The sequence below is a fragment of the Corvus moneduloides genome, chromosome 4 (genome assembly GCF_009650955.1).
Source record: "Corvus moneduloides isolate bCorMon1 chromosome 4, bCorMon1.pri, whole genome shotgun sequence".
NCBI lineage: Eukaryota > Metazoa > Chordata > Aves > Passeriformes > Corvidae > Corvus > Corvus moneduloides.
The window spans coordinates 73,598,350-73,614,070 of NC_045479.1; the positions used below are offsets into that span (position 1 = coordinate 73,598,350).

At 45.9% G+C, this 15,721-nt stretch overlaps 1 protein-coding gene across 1 annotated transcript in view; it reads left to right on the plus strand.

Annotated features, from left to right (window-relative positions):
* The window catches only part of UBE2H (ubiquitin conjugating enzyme E2 H), a 45,911-nt gene extending 31,046 nt beyond the window's left edge, over nt 1-14,865 (plus strand). Inside the window, exons 4-7 of the mRNA XM_032105682.1 lie at nt 6,014-6,053; nt 6,337-6,389; nt 8,881-9,009; nt 12,538-14,865. Of these exons, the coding sequence (XP_031961573.1) occupies nt 6,014-6,053; nt 6,337-6,389; nt 8,881-9,009; nt 12,538-12,662 (347 nt within the window). The 3' untranslated portion in view covers nt 12,663-14,865. The remainder of the gene's footprint in view (nt 1-6,013; nt 6,054-6,336; nt 6,390-8,880; nt 9,010-12,537) is intronic.
* Nucleotides 14,866-15,721: the final 856 nt, after the last annotated feature.

The window sequence follows — 15,721 nt, forward strand, 5'->3', positions numbered from 1 at the left end:
TCTCCCAAAGCACCAACCTGACAAGAAGAGGGTTTTCCAGTGGGTTCCAGAGTTGTCCTTGGGAGAGGTGTGGATGTTTTGGGAATCCCTGAAGGAGCAGCGATGCTCTTTGAGTCCAGGAGAAGCTTTTTGGCTCTTTTCCTGTCAAATCTTCGCTCCCTTCTCCCATCCACAGCTCCTTCCTCAAATATCCATGGCATTTATTCCCTGCCCTTCACAGGGATCATCATTAGTGCTGTTCCCTAAAACTGGCACCGGGAATGGCTTTTAAGGACCTAAACCATCCTGGGATCCGTGTGGAGATTCCTGGGACAGCTCCCAGTGTTCCATCGCATCCCGCGCTGCCTTCCCGGTATTCCTGGCACTGCCTGGGTGTGCTGTGGAATCGGACAGATCCCGTATTTTGCAGGATGATTTTTCCCAACAGGAGCTCCCCAGCTTGCAGTAAAAAGGGAACTGGACATCCTAGAAAAGCCAGGAATCTAAACGGAGCCAGATGTAGGGCTGGCAACTGGGCTCCTGTTCCCATCAGGATAAATAAATCCCTGAATATCCCGATTTTCAGGGTTGACCTGGAGCAGTTGCTCTGAACAAAACCAGCTCCAGTCACTTCCTGATGCTGCTGCTCCCAAAGCTTCAGCCAATTAACGGGAATGGGAATATTCCTGCATTTTTGAGGAAGCAATTCCCTGCTCCATGTCTGCTTCCACTTCCAAAGTGTTTGGAGCTGTTTATGATTTCACTGCCCCTGCTGGCTCCACTTCTCTCCTTTTTCCTGGGGTTTAATATCTTCAGGGGAACTTCCTGCCTTTCCTGCTTTTCCAAAGGGGAGTTGTGGAGAACTGGAAGGGCTCTTTGGAGCTCCAGGTCAGGAGAAAACTTGGTGTAAATTTGGTGGTTTTAATCACTCCCTGCTCCTGCCAAGAGCTGGAGATTCATTCCCTTTGATGCCACAAACAGGAGGAAATTCACTGGCAATGTCCTGCCCTGCTCGGATACAGGAGCAGTAGAAACAACCTGGGAGCTTGAGCTGTTTTCTGGAATTGATTTACTATTTAATTACTATTTATTCATTTCTATTATTTGAATTTAAAGTTCGTATTTTATTGCTAAAATCTGCAGGAGTATTAGGCCAGCACTGGGTTTGTTAATAATCAAATCCCACGACTGGAAAATTTGCATTCAATATGCCCAGAGCCTCAATTGCTCAAACAAATTCTATGTATTCTATATATGCTTATAAAAATTCTCTCTATGTTTATAAATTCCTTCTGTATTTATAAAATCTCTCTATATTTATAAATCAATATTAAAGATACAAATATTTATTTCTAAATATATTAAAAATATATTTATAAATCAATATATTTTTATAAATTCTATATCTTTATTCCTATATTGTATTATCTTTATTTCATATTCTATTCTATTATTATATTTTCTATATCTTCATACCCAGCTCTCATTTTCCTCCATCTCTGTCCCAGTTATCTGCAGGTGCCTTGCATTTCTATTTTCCCTTTTTTCCGAGTGCTTCCCCAAACAAGACACCCTCTGTGTGCACAGAACATATGGAATATATATTTTTATATATAGATATGTATAGAATGAGGCATTGTGGCAGCTGGTACAAGAATGAAGCTGGATTTAACTTAATTTTTTAAAAATTTCATTTAATTCCAGCCAGGATTTCACAGATTTCTCCTGGCCTATGCTTAAATTTATTGTTTTGGGAAGCTGCTGGGATTTGAGTGATAAAAACTCCTTGTGTTAGTGAGTACACCCCATTCTCAGTGCTCTGAGAGGGCTCCTCACCTCCAAATTCCATCAAAAATCAATTTGTGCCTTTGCCAAGGAGGGCTCCTTGACCTGACAGGGAGTGAAGCTCCGAGGTGGGAACATCCCTGAAAAATGGGAACGGCCACAGGCTAAACCGGTTGTTCCAGACACCAGGGGGGACCAGGACAGAGGATTTGCTCTGCTGCCCTCTCCCCACCTCCTACCACAGCTCCTCAATCTTCTCATGGTGGTTCCACGGGAAGGGAGTCCCTGAAATCGGTGTAAAGTGGGTTTAAAAATTAAAAAATGAAATATCTAAAGATTAAAACCCAGTTCCCTTGCAGGCCTTTGGGTGTTTGGGGAGGCACAAGTGTCCAACTGGCCGCAATCCATGAGCAAATCCCTGCGTGGGAAGTTTGGGATGGGTAGGTGGATATAAACCCGCTTCATCCCTGGATCCAGTGGGAAATCCTCTTGCATTTATCCTCAACCATGCAGCTGCGATTGGAATGTCATTTTTCATGGATGTTTATGGTCAGTTCATCCTTTTTGTTGGTCAAGATAAACACGGAGCACGTCGGTGTTATTGGGCTCTCCCTGGGCAAGGCCAGGAGATTGGGATGTGCCTTTGGGAACGTCGCTCTTCCCTCTTATCTCCCAGCTTTTGAGTTGTGCCTGGATGGTGGATGAACACCCTGGGGTAGTGGAAAATATCCCCATGGCAGGGGGTGGAACTGGATGAGCTTTGTGGTCCCTTCCAACCCAAACCATTCTGTGGGAATCTTCCACATTCCCCAAGCTATCAGGTTTTAGGGATCTGCCTTTTGGAGGAGAACTTGCAGGCAAAGCAGCTCATGACAGCAGCACGTTGGTTCTTGTCATTCCTCGTGGCCATTTCCTGGGAGTTTCAGTCTGGACATTGATGTAAGTCTGGAATTCCTCCCGTTTTTCCACTGTGGTTTTGCTCACTTTGATCCCATTACAAAGCAGTGCCCTGGATCTTAGGGTTAGATGGGATCTTGGGAAGGAATTCCTGGCTGGCCTGGAATTCCCAGAGCAGCTGTGGCTGCCCCTGGATCCCTGGCAGTGCCCAAGGCCAGGCTGGACATTGGTGCTTGGAGCAGCCTGGGACAGTGGAAGGTGTCCCTGCCCGTGGCACTGGAGGGGCTTTGAGGTCCCTTCCCACCCAAAGCATCCTGGAATTCTGTGATCTGGAATACATCCAGCTGTTGGAGTGTTCTGAGTGTTCCTGTGTTTCCAGCACCGAGGAAGACTGGCAGCCTGTCAGTGAGCTGAGATTTAAATTTAACAATGCCCTTCTCCTCAAGGATTTTTGGCAATCCAAGGAGTTCTCACTCCGGGGCTGTTGATGAAACGTCACAGTTTTCAAGGTCAGCATCCACATGTTGGTTTTCCAGGGTGGGAACAGCTGCATCCCTTCCTGTTGTGGAATTCCTTAGGGATATCCCGGGGTTCTTCTGTTATCAGCCAAAGGCTGATTTTATTTTATGCTTTGCCTCCAAAGGCAATCCTGGACTTCAGTGTCTCCATATGGAAAAAGGGTGGACTATGCTGCTCATACTCTTCCCAAACATTGGCTTTTCCAGGAGTTCAGTGGCAATTTTGGTTTAAAATGTTAAATTAAGTGTTTGAAGTCACTCCAGCACCTGGAATCACAGGCTGTGACCTCGGCTTCACGCTCCAGGTCATGGAGAGAGCCCAAAATCCCGATCCTGTCCGATGGAATGCTCACCTGGAATTCTGCTTGCATTAATTGGGATATGCTGTCTTCAGGCCTGTGGCAATAAACTTGCTCCAGTGCTGGGAATTTTTTTCCTCCCTCCTGGCTTCTTTTTGAACTTGGAATTTCGTTTTTACTTGGATGTTCATGGGCGCTGTGTCCTTTTTATCTGTAAAAATAAACACGGAGCAAGTCGGGTTTGTTGTAACGATGTCGGCGCAGGAGAATTTACATTCCACATAAAGGAGGAGAGAATTGTGCTTACTCCTGGATCAGGGAAAAGAAGGATTTCTATGGAGCCTGGATAATTTGTGTCCATGGAATGAGGCTGGAGAATGAGTCCTCAGAAACAAATGCAGGGAGAGGATGTTCCTGTTCTTCCCTACAGAACAACTGTTCCATTTGGGAAGCTTGAACCCAAGGACAATGTGAAGGAAGGGATTATTCTCAGTGTCTTCCCCACCCTCTCCAGTCTTCATTTCACTGTTTGGTTTTTCCCCACAAAGAGCCAGGCAGGATTTGGGATCGGGATCAGTGCTCGCTGCAGCTCAGCTCCGGCAAAATGGATCCGTGACCTGATTTAAACTCGCGGGAGCTGCAGAACGTAAATATTTGATGAAACTACAGCTTCCCTTTTGAAATCTGCTTCGGTTTTTCCAGCTAAATCCTGCCAAGCTATTCCTGAAATCCACTTGTTAATGTGGAGATGTTTATGGAGTTCTCCCTTCTCCTCTTGGAGATTGTTCTGGCCTCGGCCGTCGTCTCAGCCTTGTGTTGTATCTGTGCAAAATCCTGCAGTCCAAGGAGACTTGGAATTCTGTTTGTGTCAGAATCCATGGGAAGGAAGGGAGTTCAACCCATATGCCAGCTCTGATCCCAGATGGGATCCATGCTGTCACTCAAACTGGGATTGCTCCTTGTTTGGGCAGAGATGATACTCCGGTGCTTGGATGAAGGTGGGGGAGGTTGGGAGCTTTTTAAATGGTAAATGAGGATTTTTTTTAGGCTTTTTGGGGCTGCTCTGGAAAGAAAACTTCTGTGTGTTTTGAGTCCTGGAAGGAGCTTTTTCAATGGATTGAGTCAAATATCCCGGACCTGAATTCCTTCCCTGTTTTTATCCTTGTCAGAAGCAATAGTTGCTGTTGGCTTAAATGGATTCCTGCAGAGTGCAGGGAGATTCCCACCTGGGCCGTGTTTGTCGGGATTTCTGGGCTGCGGGATGGTGGCACAAGAGGGAAAAGGAGATTTTGTTTCAAATTCTGAATAAAAAAGGTGGCACAACAGGGAAAAGGGGGATTTATTTCAAACTCTCAATTAAAAAAGCTATGCCAAGGTTTGGAAGCAGCTTCTCCTGGTTGGAGCTGCCCCTCTGGGCAGAGCCCAAATGATTTATCCAAGCCAGAAATGTAGGAATTAATTCCATCCCCATTCCATGTTTGTTTCGTGCCCACATCCAGATATTTGGGTTCCTCCTCTTGAAGAGTTGGGATCCTGGATCCTGCATCCACTCTCAGCCATCACTGGAAACATTTTTTGGGGTGGATGTGCTTTGCTTCCAAGCAGATTGAGGATGGTGCATAATTCCATTAATATCTTAATTTTATCGTTATTTATGGGATAAGAGAGGAGTGTTTGGAGCTTCTAACTGTTCTGAACTTGAGGCTGAAGTTAGCAGCTGGAAAACAAAATTTACCTTTTGATTAAAGTGTGGGGCTCCTTGTGCTGGGACGTTGGAAGTCTTGAAACCACAGGGGTTTATTTAACAATTTAATTTGCAACTCAGAACAAAAAAATCCCTCTCAAATCCAGAAATCTGAAATGTGGACAAAGCCACATTGAGCTCTCTCCTCCTAAACCTCATCTGAGCTGGTTTTAAGGAGACCAGAGGCACCAACAGGAGAATTAATTGCTGTATTGATGGAAAATTGGAATTATTACCTCCCTGGCTCACACATGTAGATTAATGTTGTGATGTCGAGCTCATAGAAAATCTCTGTTGGGAAAACTATATTTAAAAAAAAAATCAAATGTTGAGCTTAAATTTGTGTTTGGTGTTTATTTAAAAGTCTTTAAATTAGAAATGTAATTCAATAAATATAATCATAAATATAATTTAAATTATTTAAATTCGGTGTTCAGTGTTTGTTTAAAATTCTTGCCCTTCTAAACCCACTTCATCAGATGTGGGAGCTCCGTTGAGCTCGTGGAAAGGAATTTTCAGGATCCAGCAAAAGCTTTGTGGTTGCACTGCAGAGTTTTCCTGAATTTCCTGAATCCAGGTTTCCCTGGATTTTGAGGGAATGGCTGAGGACCCCAGGCTGGGAATAGTGCCTGCCTATTTTAAAGGTTACACAGCTATTTATAGCTCAGGCCAGGATGGCTCTGAAACCACTCCGATGAGTCCTTGTTCCATAAATTCCAGACTCCTCTTGGGGAAAAAAAGACATTTATTTGATGATTTTTCTGCTAATTTACCTCTGTGTCTCCTTGCAGGATTCATGAATAAAATCTTCCATCCCAACATTGACGAAGCGTAAGTGAATCCCTCCTCCATGTCCGTGCTCAATCCTCCGAAATTTCAGATGTTTTCCCATTTTGTTTTTGGTTGTGTGGAGCTGCCTGTGCTTCCATGTCAGTAAAATTCCAGTTTGTTTTCTCTTGGGCAGAGTGGGAAGATTGAGGTAGTTGACAGCTGTTGACCGTAAATAGGAATAAATCAGGGCTTATCCCAAACCCTGGGGAAGGGGTAGGGAAGGATTTTATTCCGTTCCCAGAGGTTTTTCCAGTGTTAATTCCATCTTTTCCATGTGTTCCAGGTCAGGAACTGTATGTCTAGATGTAATCAATCAAACTTGGACAGCTCTCTACGGTGAGTTGGGCATTTTCCTCTGTATTGGGGGGACAGATGATTTTAGGCCACTTTTGGGGGTTTTTTTCTTTGATTTTGGGGTTTTTACTGGATTTTGAACTCCTCCCTGAGCCAAGATCAGGTGAAAAATAAGATTTTATTGCAGGTTAGGAGGTGGCATTGCCTCTGATGCTGCAGAGTGATCCCCTTGGGCTCATTTCTGGTTATGCATCTCCTTTTTAGAGATAAAACAGATCAGCTGAAGCTCCTTTAAAATGGAATTTAGGGAAAGCTGGAATTGTTGGAAGGAACACAGCTGAATTTAGTCCAGGCTGCATTTAAAAATGGGAACTTCAGATATTCCAGTTACGCTTTGTGGAGGAAATCCAGGGAAATGCGCATGTGAAATCCCTCAGATTCTTCCCTGGAAAACTGATTTTAGCTATAACTCCTCGTTGGAATGATGGAATTCCTCAGGTAATACAGGGATGAGGGTCACAGTGTGGCTTTGTCGTGGGAGATCAACTTTGCCACTTTTCCATAAAAAGGACAAGAGGATTCCAGTGGTTTGGTGCTCCAGCATTCCGAGTCCTGCCTTGGAGCTGCAGGGGGACCCTGGGATGGCTGAATTCCCACTTCTTCTTCCCTCTAAAGTCACCAATCCAAGATTCCAACACCACCTCTTCCTTTCCAAGGCTTTGCCTCCTTCTGTGGCACAAGGAAATGAAAAAAGGGGGAATAACATTCCTTTGCTTTCTGGAGCATTGCCCCTTTAAAGCAGAGCATTCCCAAGCTGGCAAAGGGTCTGGGTCAGATAATTCCAGCAGCAACCAAGGTGGGAGAGACCTGGAATATGCATCAATAAATTCCTGAGGACCTCGTGGTTCAATTCCTGCTCCTTCCCTAAGGAAGCATCAGCTCCTCAGTGCTGTGGTTGAACGTCCTGCACGTGTTCCTCCTGTTCCTGCTGAACCAACACAGATCTGGGGGGTTTGAGAGAAGGTTCCTTCAAGAAAAAAATCATTATCCTGGGTGTCCTGTGAGCCAGGGGGGAATTCCAGGGCTCTGCTCCCTCATCCTCAGGAGGTTTTAGTGGTCAGATGGCCACAAAGAGGCTCCTGATCCAAGTGGAGGCACCTGGCCCAAGTTTCACAAACTAAAATCAACTTCTTGCTGCCAGTGCCCGAATCCAGTCCCCGGGGATTCCAGCTACCAAGGGCAAGCTGCTGCCATGGCAGGGAATACTCTTACAGAGCATTCCTGCTGTTTTCTGGGATCTCTGTTTTGGATTAAGATCCTTTTTCCAGGTGCTCTTGTGCTCCATCCCAGGAGCAGCTGCTGGCTCCGAGCTGCTCCATGTGCCAGCCAGGACAAACCCAGGCACCAACCCAGGCTGGAGCTGGAGCCTGGAATTCTGTGGCTGCATCCCAGAGCTGGAGGAGCTCTTTGCACAGGGAGAGCCCTTGGAGATCTCCTTCCCCCTTTTTGGTGACCTTTTTGGGAAGTTGAGGGCTCTGGGATCTGGTTGAATTTAGCAGCTTGGTGGTGACTCAGGAATGGGATACACCCTTTTTCCAGGAAAAGGGACAGGTTGAGGTGGCCAAACTGCTCATGTGGTGTGTCCTGGGCAGTGATGGAATTCCCTGATTGTGATCCATGCAGGACGGGACCGGTGATGCCCATCCACAGGCAGGATTTTCCTGCCACAGGGAAAGAGAGACTGATAAAAGATTTATAGAACATTCCTATGGGAAAGCCCCCCAACAAGGAACATTCCCAAGGAGGAATGATGACACAGGGCTGGTTCCTGCCCCTCCCCACCACTGGAATGGGGAGTTTGTCCTCTCAGGGGTGCAGGAAGAGAGTTTTGTGTATCCATGGTCACTCCTGGGCACCAGGAGGAGGTTTCCTGTTGTGGATTATTTGGTGACAGATTCCTGGTGGCACCAAGGTTTTAATGGGAGCTGTGCACATTCCCGGAATTGTTTGGAGTTGGAGGAGTGCTGGTTTCTATGAACGAGCTCATGGGAAGCTGTGGAACACACGCTGTGCCTTCCATGGAATCTTGGAATGGTTTGGGTTGGAAGGACCTCGGAGATCACTGAGCTCCAAGCCCTCTCCTTGGGCAGGGAGCCTTCCACGGAGCACAAGACATTTAAACAGAGATTGGAAGAGGTAAAGAATTCAGGGAAGGGCAGAGCACCGCACTGTTGGTTTGGGGTTTTTCCTCATTTTTTAAGCCAGGATTAAAACCCAGGAAAATTCCATCCCCTTCCTTGCTTCACCCATGGATATCTTCATTTATGTGTTGGGAGGAGGAGTTTGTGAGGAGCTGCAGCAGCTCTTCCATCAACCCTTATTTTTATTCTTATTTTTGATTTTACTCTCTTTATTTTACCTAATTCCCAGACTCTCCGTGCACTTCCCCTCAGAGTTTGTGCCGCTCTTCCAGGATTTTTGGGATGGCTCTGGCTCTGGGGACGTGGACACCAACTCTGTGTTTGCCTTGCAGATCTCACCAATATATTTGAGTCGTTCCTGCCCCAGCTGCTGGCTTATCCCAATCCTATAGATCCTCTAAATGGTGACGCTGCAGCCATGTACCTCCACCGACCAGAAGAGTACAAACAGAAAATTAAAGGTGAGGCCTAATTAACAGAATTATTGGGATTCCATCCCGAGGGAATGATGGCTCTGATGTAAATTTGAGAGTCACCACCTGGTTTTTCCCCTTCCAGTTCCAGTGATGGGAAGGAAGGAGGGATGAGGTGCTGCTGTGTTGGAAATCATCAGCAGAGCCTGAACAGGGAAAGCTGGGAAGGAAACTGGGTTAGGATTCAATGTGATTTTGGGAGATGGGAGAAATGATTGGGAAGGAATGGTGTGTGACCAAAAAAAAGGCAGGAAAAGTGCCAGTCTTAAACAGGAGCATCCAATGACACAATTAATGGATAAAAAATGGCTTGTTGGAAAGTTCTGAGAGCAGCAATCAAGGAGTTGGGGATGCTGTTGCAGGAGGTGGTTTTGCACTGTGCCGGAGCAGGAATTTATGGAAAATGCCAAATAATCCTTCCTTGTTCCTTCCTAGTCCAGCCAAGGCTTCCCAGATCCATTCCTGGTTCAGGGAATGCCGTTAGGAAGCTGCAGAGAAATTAGTAAAGGCTGGAAGATGAGGAAAAGACCTGTAGGAGTTGAAACTAAAGGACCAAAGGGGGTTAGGAACTTCGGCAGATCAAAAGTGCCTTCAGAAAAGAAGGGAATGGTTTTTCCTGGAAGCAGGATGTTGGTGTGAGCAGGAGTGGGACTCCACAGTGACTGGAGAGGGTGGGGGAGCACTGGGAGAGCTGCTGGAGGTGCTTCTGGAAAGCTTGGAAGGACAAAATGGAGTCAAGAAGCTCCCAGTAAGGACCTCCAAAATACTTTGGACAAATAGGAGGATTGTCCAAGCAATCTGGTGAGTGAAACACACAAATGGACTTAGTCTTGCAAACGTAAGAAATGAGATAAAAATTAGGAATTGTGCTTTAGATTTGCCTTCCCTAAAATCAGCAGGCCCCCCTTTCCTGCTGTGCCAAGCCTATGAGCCATGGAATTTCTCCCTCCTCTGATCCAGTGAACACAACCCAAACAACATTTCATTTCCTGGTGGGAAATTTCCAGCCTTTGGCCTGGATTTGAACTGAGTTTTTAGGGAGCTGAGTTTTGTTACTGCATAACCAGGAGACTCTTTGTCCCTGGGAGCCCTGCCAAGGAAAGGTCCATGAGCAGCAGGAATTGGGAAAGCTCAGGTATCCCCAGCAAAACGTGGGATCAGCTCTGCCACGTCGCCCAGGAGTGGTTAAACCTGGAGTCACTCTGTTCTGGTGTGAAATGCCCAATTTTTGAGGGTGGAACTCCAAAGGAGCCGTGATTTAAATTGTGAAATATTCGGCCTCCCTTGGCTGATTGCTCTGACGGGATTGTGGGAACTTCCCTGCAGATCTGCCCTGCTCAGTATCCCCAAGTTCATTCCCTGCTTTCTCATACGAGGGAGCTTCCAGGCCAAATGGTTTGTCAGATAAAATCTCCAGTGCCAGCACTGAGAGTCCTCTGAAAACAGCCTAAAAACCAAAAATATCCTTGGAAAAAAGCCAGAAAAACTGATTGCAGCCCAAAGAAGATCTGAGGACATCCCTCAGGATATTGGGATAGCCTCCTCCCTCATTCCCATCCAGGTACAGATGATCTGGAAGGAGCTTTGAGTGCTTGCAACATGTTCCATAAATCCCAGAGTCCTGACTCCGCCAGCTCTTCCCAGGATTGCGTGACAAGTATGGGATGGAGCTGAACTCTGTCATCCCTCATTTTGAAAAATAGCCTTGGATATGTTAAAATTGCTGCAGAGGATCCTGGCAGCTCCCATGCTCTGGGAAACTCGGGAGTGCAAATCCATGATTTATTTATTGCTGCTGTTCCCGGTGTTTTTGTCGTTGGGAGCGCAGGGAATGTTTGTGTGATGTGGTGGTTTGGGGAGGAGGCCACAGGCCCAAAATTTATAATTCCTGCTCTGCTCCGCTTCCTCTGTGGGAGATTTCTTAGGGAATCTTCCTTTGGCAGGGTGAGGAACAGCTGAAGGATATCCAGGCTGAGTTTTTGCTGGGAGCTCAGGACATCTCTGGGAGCAGTTTTCCCACCCCACGTGGCTGAAGCTCCAGTAAAATCCCTTGGAACACCAGGGCTGTAACCACAGCTTGTTCCTGTTGCTCCAGGGTTTGTAAATGAATGAATCCCGTGGTGTTTTCCTGGCAGGAATTGGTGCGTGAGGGTTCCCCTTCCCGAGCACTCTTCTGTGGGAGATGCTTTGTCAATATTTAGATATTCTGGGTTTTTTTTTTCCTTGATGGGCTGAAAGTCCCAGCTGAATGCAACATTCAGCATGGAAATCCCTGGAAATTTGACTTTTCCTGGATTAAACCTTCCAAAAAACCCAGCCCAGGAGCTTTTCTGGATAAAAAGTGGCATTTTAAGCTTGAAGTTTTAGCTTAGGCTCAAGGAGGCCTTTTCCACCAGTAGCTTCCATGTGGGAATGTCCTCTGGAAGCAGCCAGTGAGGAAGTGCTGGTGGCCTCCCATCCTGCCAGTCCCTGGCTGGTGGCTGCTGCGTCTGGAAGCTCCCAAGGCAGCTGCAGCCAGTGTTTAGGTGGATTTGGGATAATCCCAGAGGGAATTTCTGAGATTCCCACTAAGGGTTTTGACATCCAAAACCTCGCAGCAGCAGCACTTGGGTTCCCTTTGCTGGAATGTGCAAGGAATAACAACCTCTTTGGGTGAGCACCCCTTTTCCAGAGGGAGATAAATTCTTGGAAAGCTCTGGGAAGGGAGCAGCCACTTCAAGGATGTGTCACAGAATCAGGGAATGGTTTGGGTTGGAAGGAGCCTTAAAGAGCCGTCCAGTTTCAGCCCCTGCCATGGGCAGGGAGTTTCCACCAGAGCGGGTTCTGCGGAGCCCCATTCTTGTCCTGTCAGCATCCCAATCCCATCCATTTCTTACATATAATAAAGAAAAGAAACAGTGCAGCTGTTCCTGGAGTAGTTTTGTGCTCTGCTGTCTCTGTTCCTCCTTCCTTCCACTTGGCTTACGTAGGATTTAGTCTGGAATTTTAGTCTGGTTCTCAGCTTTGCTTCAGTGACGGTTCTGTCCCATCAGTTTCAACTCAGCTCTTCATTTCTTCAAGTCAGGCCCCTTGCTGGCTTTTAGAGCTGTCCTCGAAGTCACCAGCTGTGGCAGCAAATCAAATCCTGTCTTATTCCGTGAGTTACGTCCCACTGGGAAGGACTTGGGTTGTTTCCAGCTACTGACACAGGATCCTTGGGATCTTCCTCCTTTCCAGGTTGCACATCCTGGACGGGGTCTCCACCAGCTGTTTTCCCATTGCTGGACAATGCTGTGTTTGGTGTGAGAAATGCACAATCCCACACTGGTTTGGATCAGAAGGCATCTAAAAGATCATCCAATTCCAACCTGGCCTGGAACATTCCCAGGGATTCAGGGGCAGCCACAGCTGCTCTGGGCAATAGGATCATTTACAATTTATATAATTTATCTGACTTACCAAATGTGCTGTGACCCAACCTCCTCCAACTGTTGATTATCTGTCCCTAAACATCCTTTTTCTTTCTCTCCCCTCCAGAATACATCCAGAAATATGCAACAGAAGAAGCACTAAAAGAACAGGAAGAAGGCACCGGGGACAGCTCATCCGAGAGCTCCATGTCCGACTTCTCGGAAGATGAGGCTCAGGATATGGAATTGTAGTAGAGGAGGCCACCTGCTTTTCAGAGAGACTCTAATTTCCTAACCATGAGAAGCAGACTATAATATTCATATTTAAACAAAGCAATTTTTTTTATTACTAAACAAGGTTTTTATGAATTATAGCATTGATATATATATATATATATATATATCACCCTTTAGATCTTGATTTTCTTGGTCATTTCCCAATTCCCGAGGTGCATAGCGTATTCCCAACATTCCATTTTGGTAGCAATATGCAGCCCGGATGCATGCATTGAGATTCCGTTTGGCCAAGTCAGCTTTGGTGTGCTACCAAACAGCTGCCCTGGGAGGGAGGGAATTAGCAAAAATGAAAAAAAAAACCAAACAAAAAACCACAAACAAACAAAATAAAAAGAGGGATTTGCTCTCGGATCGAGGTTTCCTCCGAGTCTAAAACCTTGGAGATGGTAGAGCTGTGTAGGGATGGAAGGGGCTCCTCCAGGTCGTGTTTTAGGTGGAGTCACATTAAAAAAAAAAAAAAAAAAAAAAGAGAGATTTAAGTAAAAAAACAACCAATCCAAAGGCTTGGAGCTTCTCAGAGCATTGAAGCTGGAAAATGACTTGGAATTTCAGTCCGTTCTTTCTGTGGACTCCTCCCTGCCCTCCCGAACTGTAGGGACTGACAACCACTGGTGGATTTCCTCTGGGGACTTTGGAAAAGCTGGATGTTGTTCCCTTGCTTGGTCTGGATTAGGAGCTGTTCCCTTGCTGGGAGGGAAGAACCACCCGGAACCCCACGGATGATGCTCTTTGGACAGTGCTGGGATTGACCTGGAGCACATGGAAATCAAACTCTTCCCTTGTCCCAGTTTGGAACCTGCTGCCCTTGAATGGCTTCGAGTTGGCTTTTTTTTTTCATTTTCTTCTTTCCCCCTCCCTCTTTTGCTCGAAATCTGGTTCAAACACCTGCCAAGCACTCACCGTGTCCTGGGAGCTCCTCTGACCAGATGGATTGGCCTTGCCAGAGCTTCAGATCCACGGAATTGTCCCGTTGGCCGAAGTCCACGAATCCATCGGCACTGATTTGATTTTCTTTTTTTTTTTTTTTTTTTAATCTTTCCTCCCCCTTCTGCACCAGCTTGGTTCCCATCTGCTTGTGTGTGTACAACAGGATAAAAATTCCTTAAGAGTTAACAAAGAATATGATCTTAGAAAAAAAAAAAAAAACACAAAATTTGAGCTGAATAAAAAAAAAAAAAAACTAAAAAGCACCAATTGAGGAAGCAAATGAATTAATGAATTCACTCTTTGGTTTTTCGTTGGTTGGTTGGTTTTGGTTTTTTGGTGTTTTGTTTTTTTTTTGGTTTTTTTTTTCCAGGATGTTTGGGAAATGGAATGTTGGATTTCTCCTGGTGTCTTGCAGCAAGCTGAGAGATTTTTTTTGTTGTTGTTCCTAGAAATCTGATAGAGTAAATGTCTCCTTGGGATACTTGAATTGGGATAATTGTGCATCGCAGATTCAAACTAAGATGGATTTTTAAAGCTGAATGTTACCTGCTGGTTTTCTTTTGGGGATTTTTTCAAAGGGGTTTGGGCAAGATCTTCTCATTTGTGATGCGACCTTCAGGAAAAATCAACCCACCCTGAGCGACTCTGGAGCGGAGTTTTGAATGTCAGACTGGTACATTTATCATTTGCCCAGAATTATTGGGGTTTATTTCCTTTCCTTTCGAGGCGCCACCGAGTTGGGCGATTCCAACCCTGTCTCTGATTCATAAAGCACAATCAGATTCTTTTCTGTTGCTTTGGGGGGGAGAAAACAAAAACTCCATCAAGTCCCACTTTGCTTTGGCATGATTTTCCTGAATAAAAACCTACCATGAATTTCCTTTCTGTTAATTCCGGGCACGAAGCAAAGGTTTTCCCTCTCCTTTTTCCCATTCTTTTCCAGCAGTGATGTAGGGCTGTGGCTAGTACTGTGCTGAAGTTCTCTATCTAGCATTTGTGGCTTGTTGGAGGGTAATATTAATTATTTAACATGTAATGATGTAATTAACTCTTATCTAGCACGTTGTTTGCTCATTAATTTGGGGAGGGAGGGGCCACGTTTAACTCGCTTTCCTGCTGCCCTGGCAGTTTTGTTTGTGCTATACTTGTAGGTGCTACTTAGGAGTAGAGTCAAGTGCTGGGTGGTGATTTCAGTTTTAAAAGCTTCAAAAAAAACCAAAAAAAAAAAAAACAAAACAAGCAAACAAACAAAAAAAAGGCAACCAAAAAAAAAAATCACAATAAAAATTTGTATTTTTTCAATATTGTATAAAAACAGTGTTCTAATTCCCTCGCCCCCTTCCCTTGCAGGGTTTTCTTCTCCATCATTCCCTCACGTGGATTTAGGGCATCCAGCTACTGGAGTGTCCTCCCTTTTCCTTTTGGGAAACACTAAGCTGGGATTCCCAAAAAAAAAACCCCATATTGGGAAAGCACAGCTGGCTGTGTGAGGACACAACGGGATGGATTCACGGAGCTTGTCCAAGCTGCTGCCTGCTGGCTCAGCGTGGCCAGAGCCACAGAAATGCACATTCCCAGCACTTCCCAAGCCGTGACAAATCCCAGGGTTGTCCTGGGAGGAAAAACCAGCTGCCAAAACGCTGCTTGGAAACGTGTCCTGGGTGAAGGTGCTCCAGGGGTGAGGTGGGTTGGGGTCAGCTCCTGTCCCACCCCCTCAGACCCCGCTGCTTCTTCCCCTCCTACATTTTCCACCTCTTCCCCCCCCCCTCCAAAATCTCCCTTCTTCTCCCAAAGTAATCTTCCCCCCCACAAAAAGTGTGTGTGTAGAACTTCACCAGCCTAATCTGGATGAAAAGGTGAACCGTGCTGGAGCAAGAGAGCTTTTTTTGATCACCTTCAGAGTGTTTGTCTTCGTCACAAAACAGTGGTGATGTCACCTTGGGAATTCCCGGACCCTGGGATGAACTTCCCACTGTCAAACTTTGCCACAGCCCTTGGAGCTGCTTTGGGAACAACCTTTGCCTTCTACCCCTGTCATTTCTCCTTTTGCCCTCGAGCTTTTCCATGGAATGAGAAGCGGAGCGGAC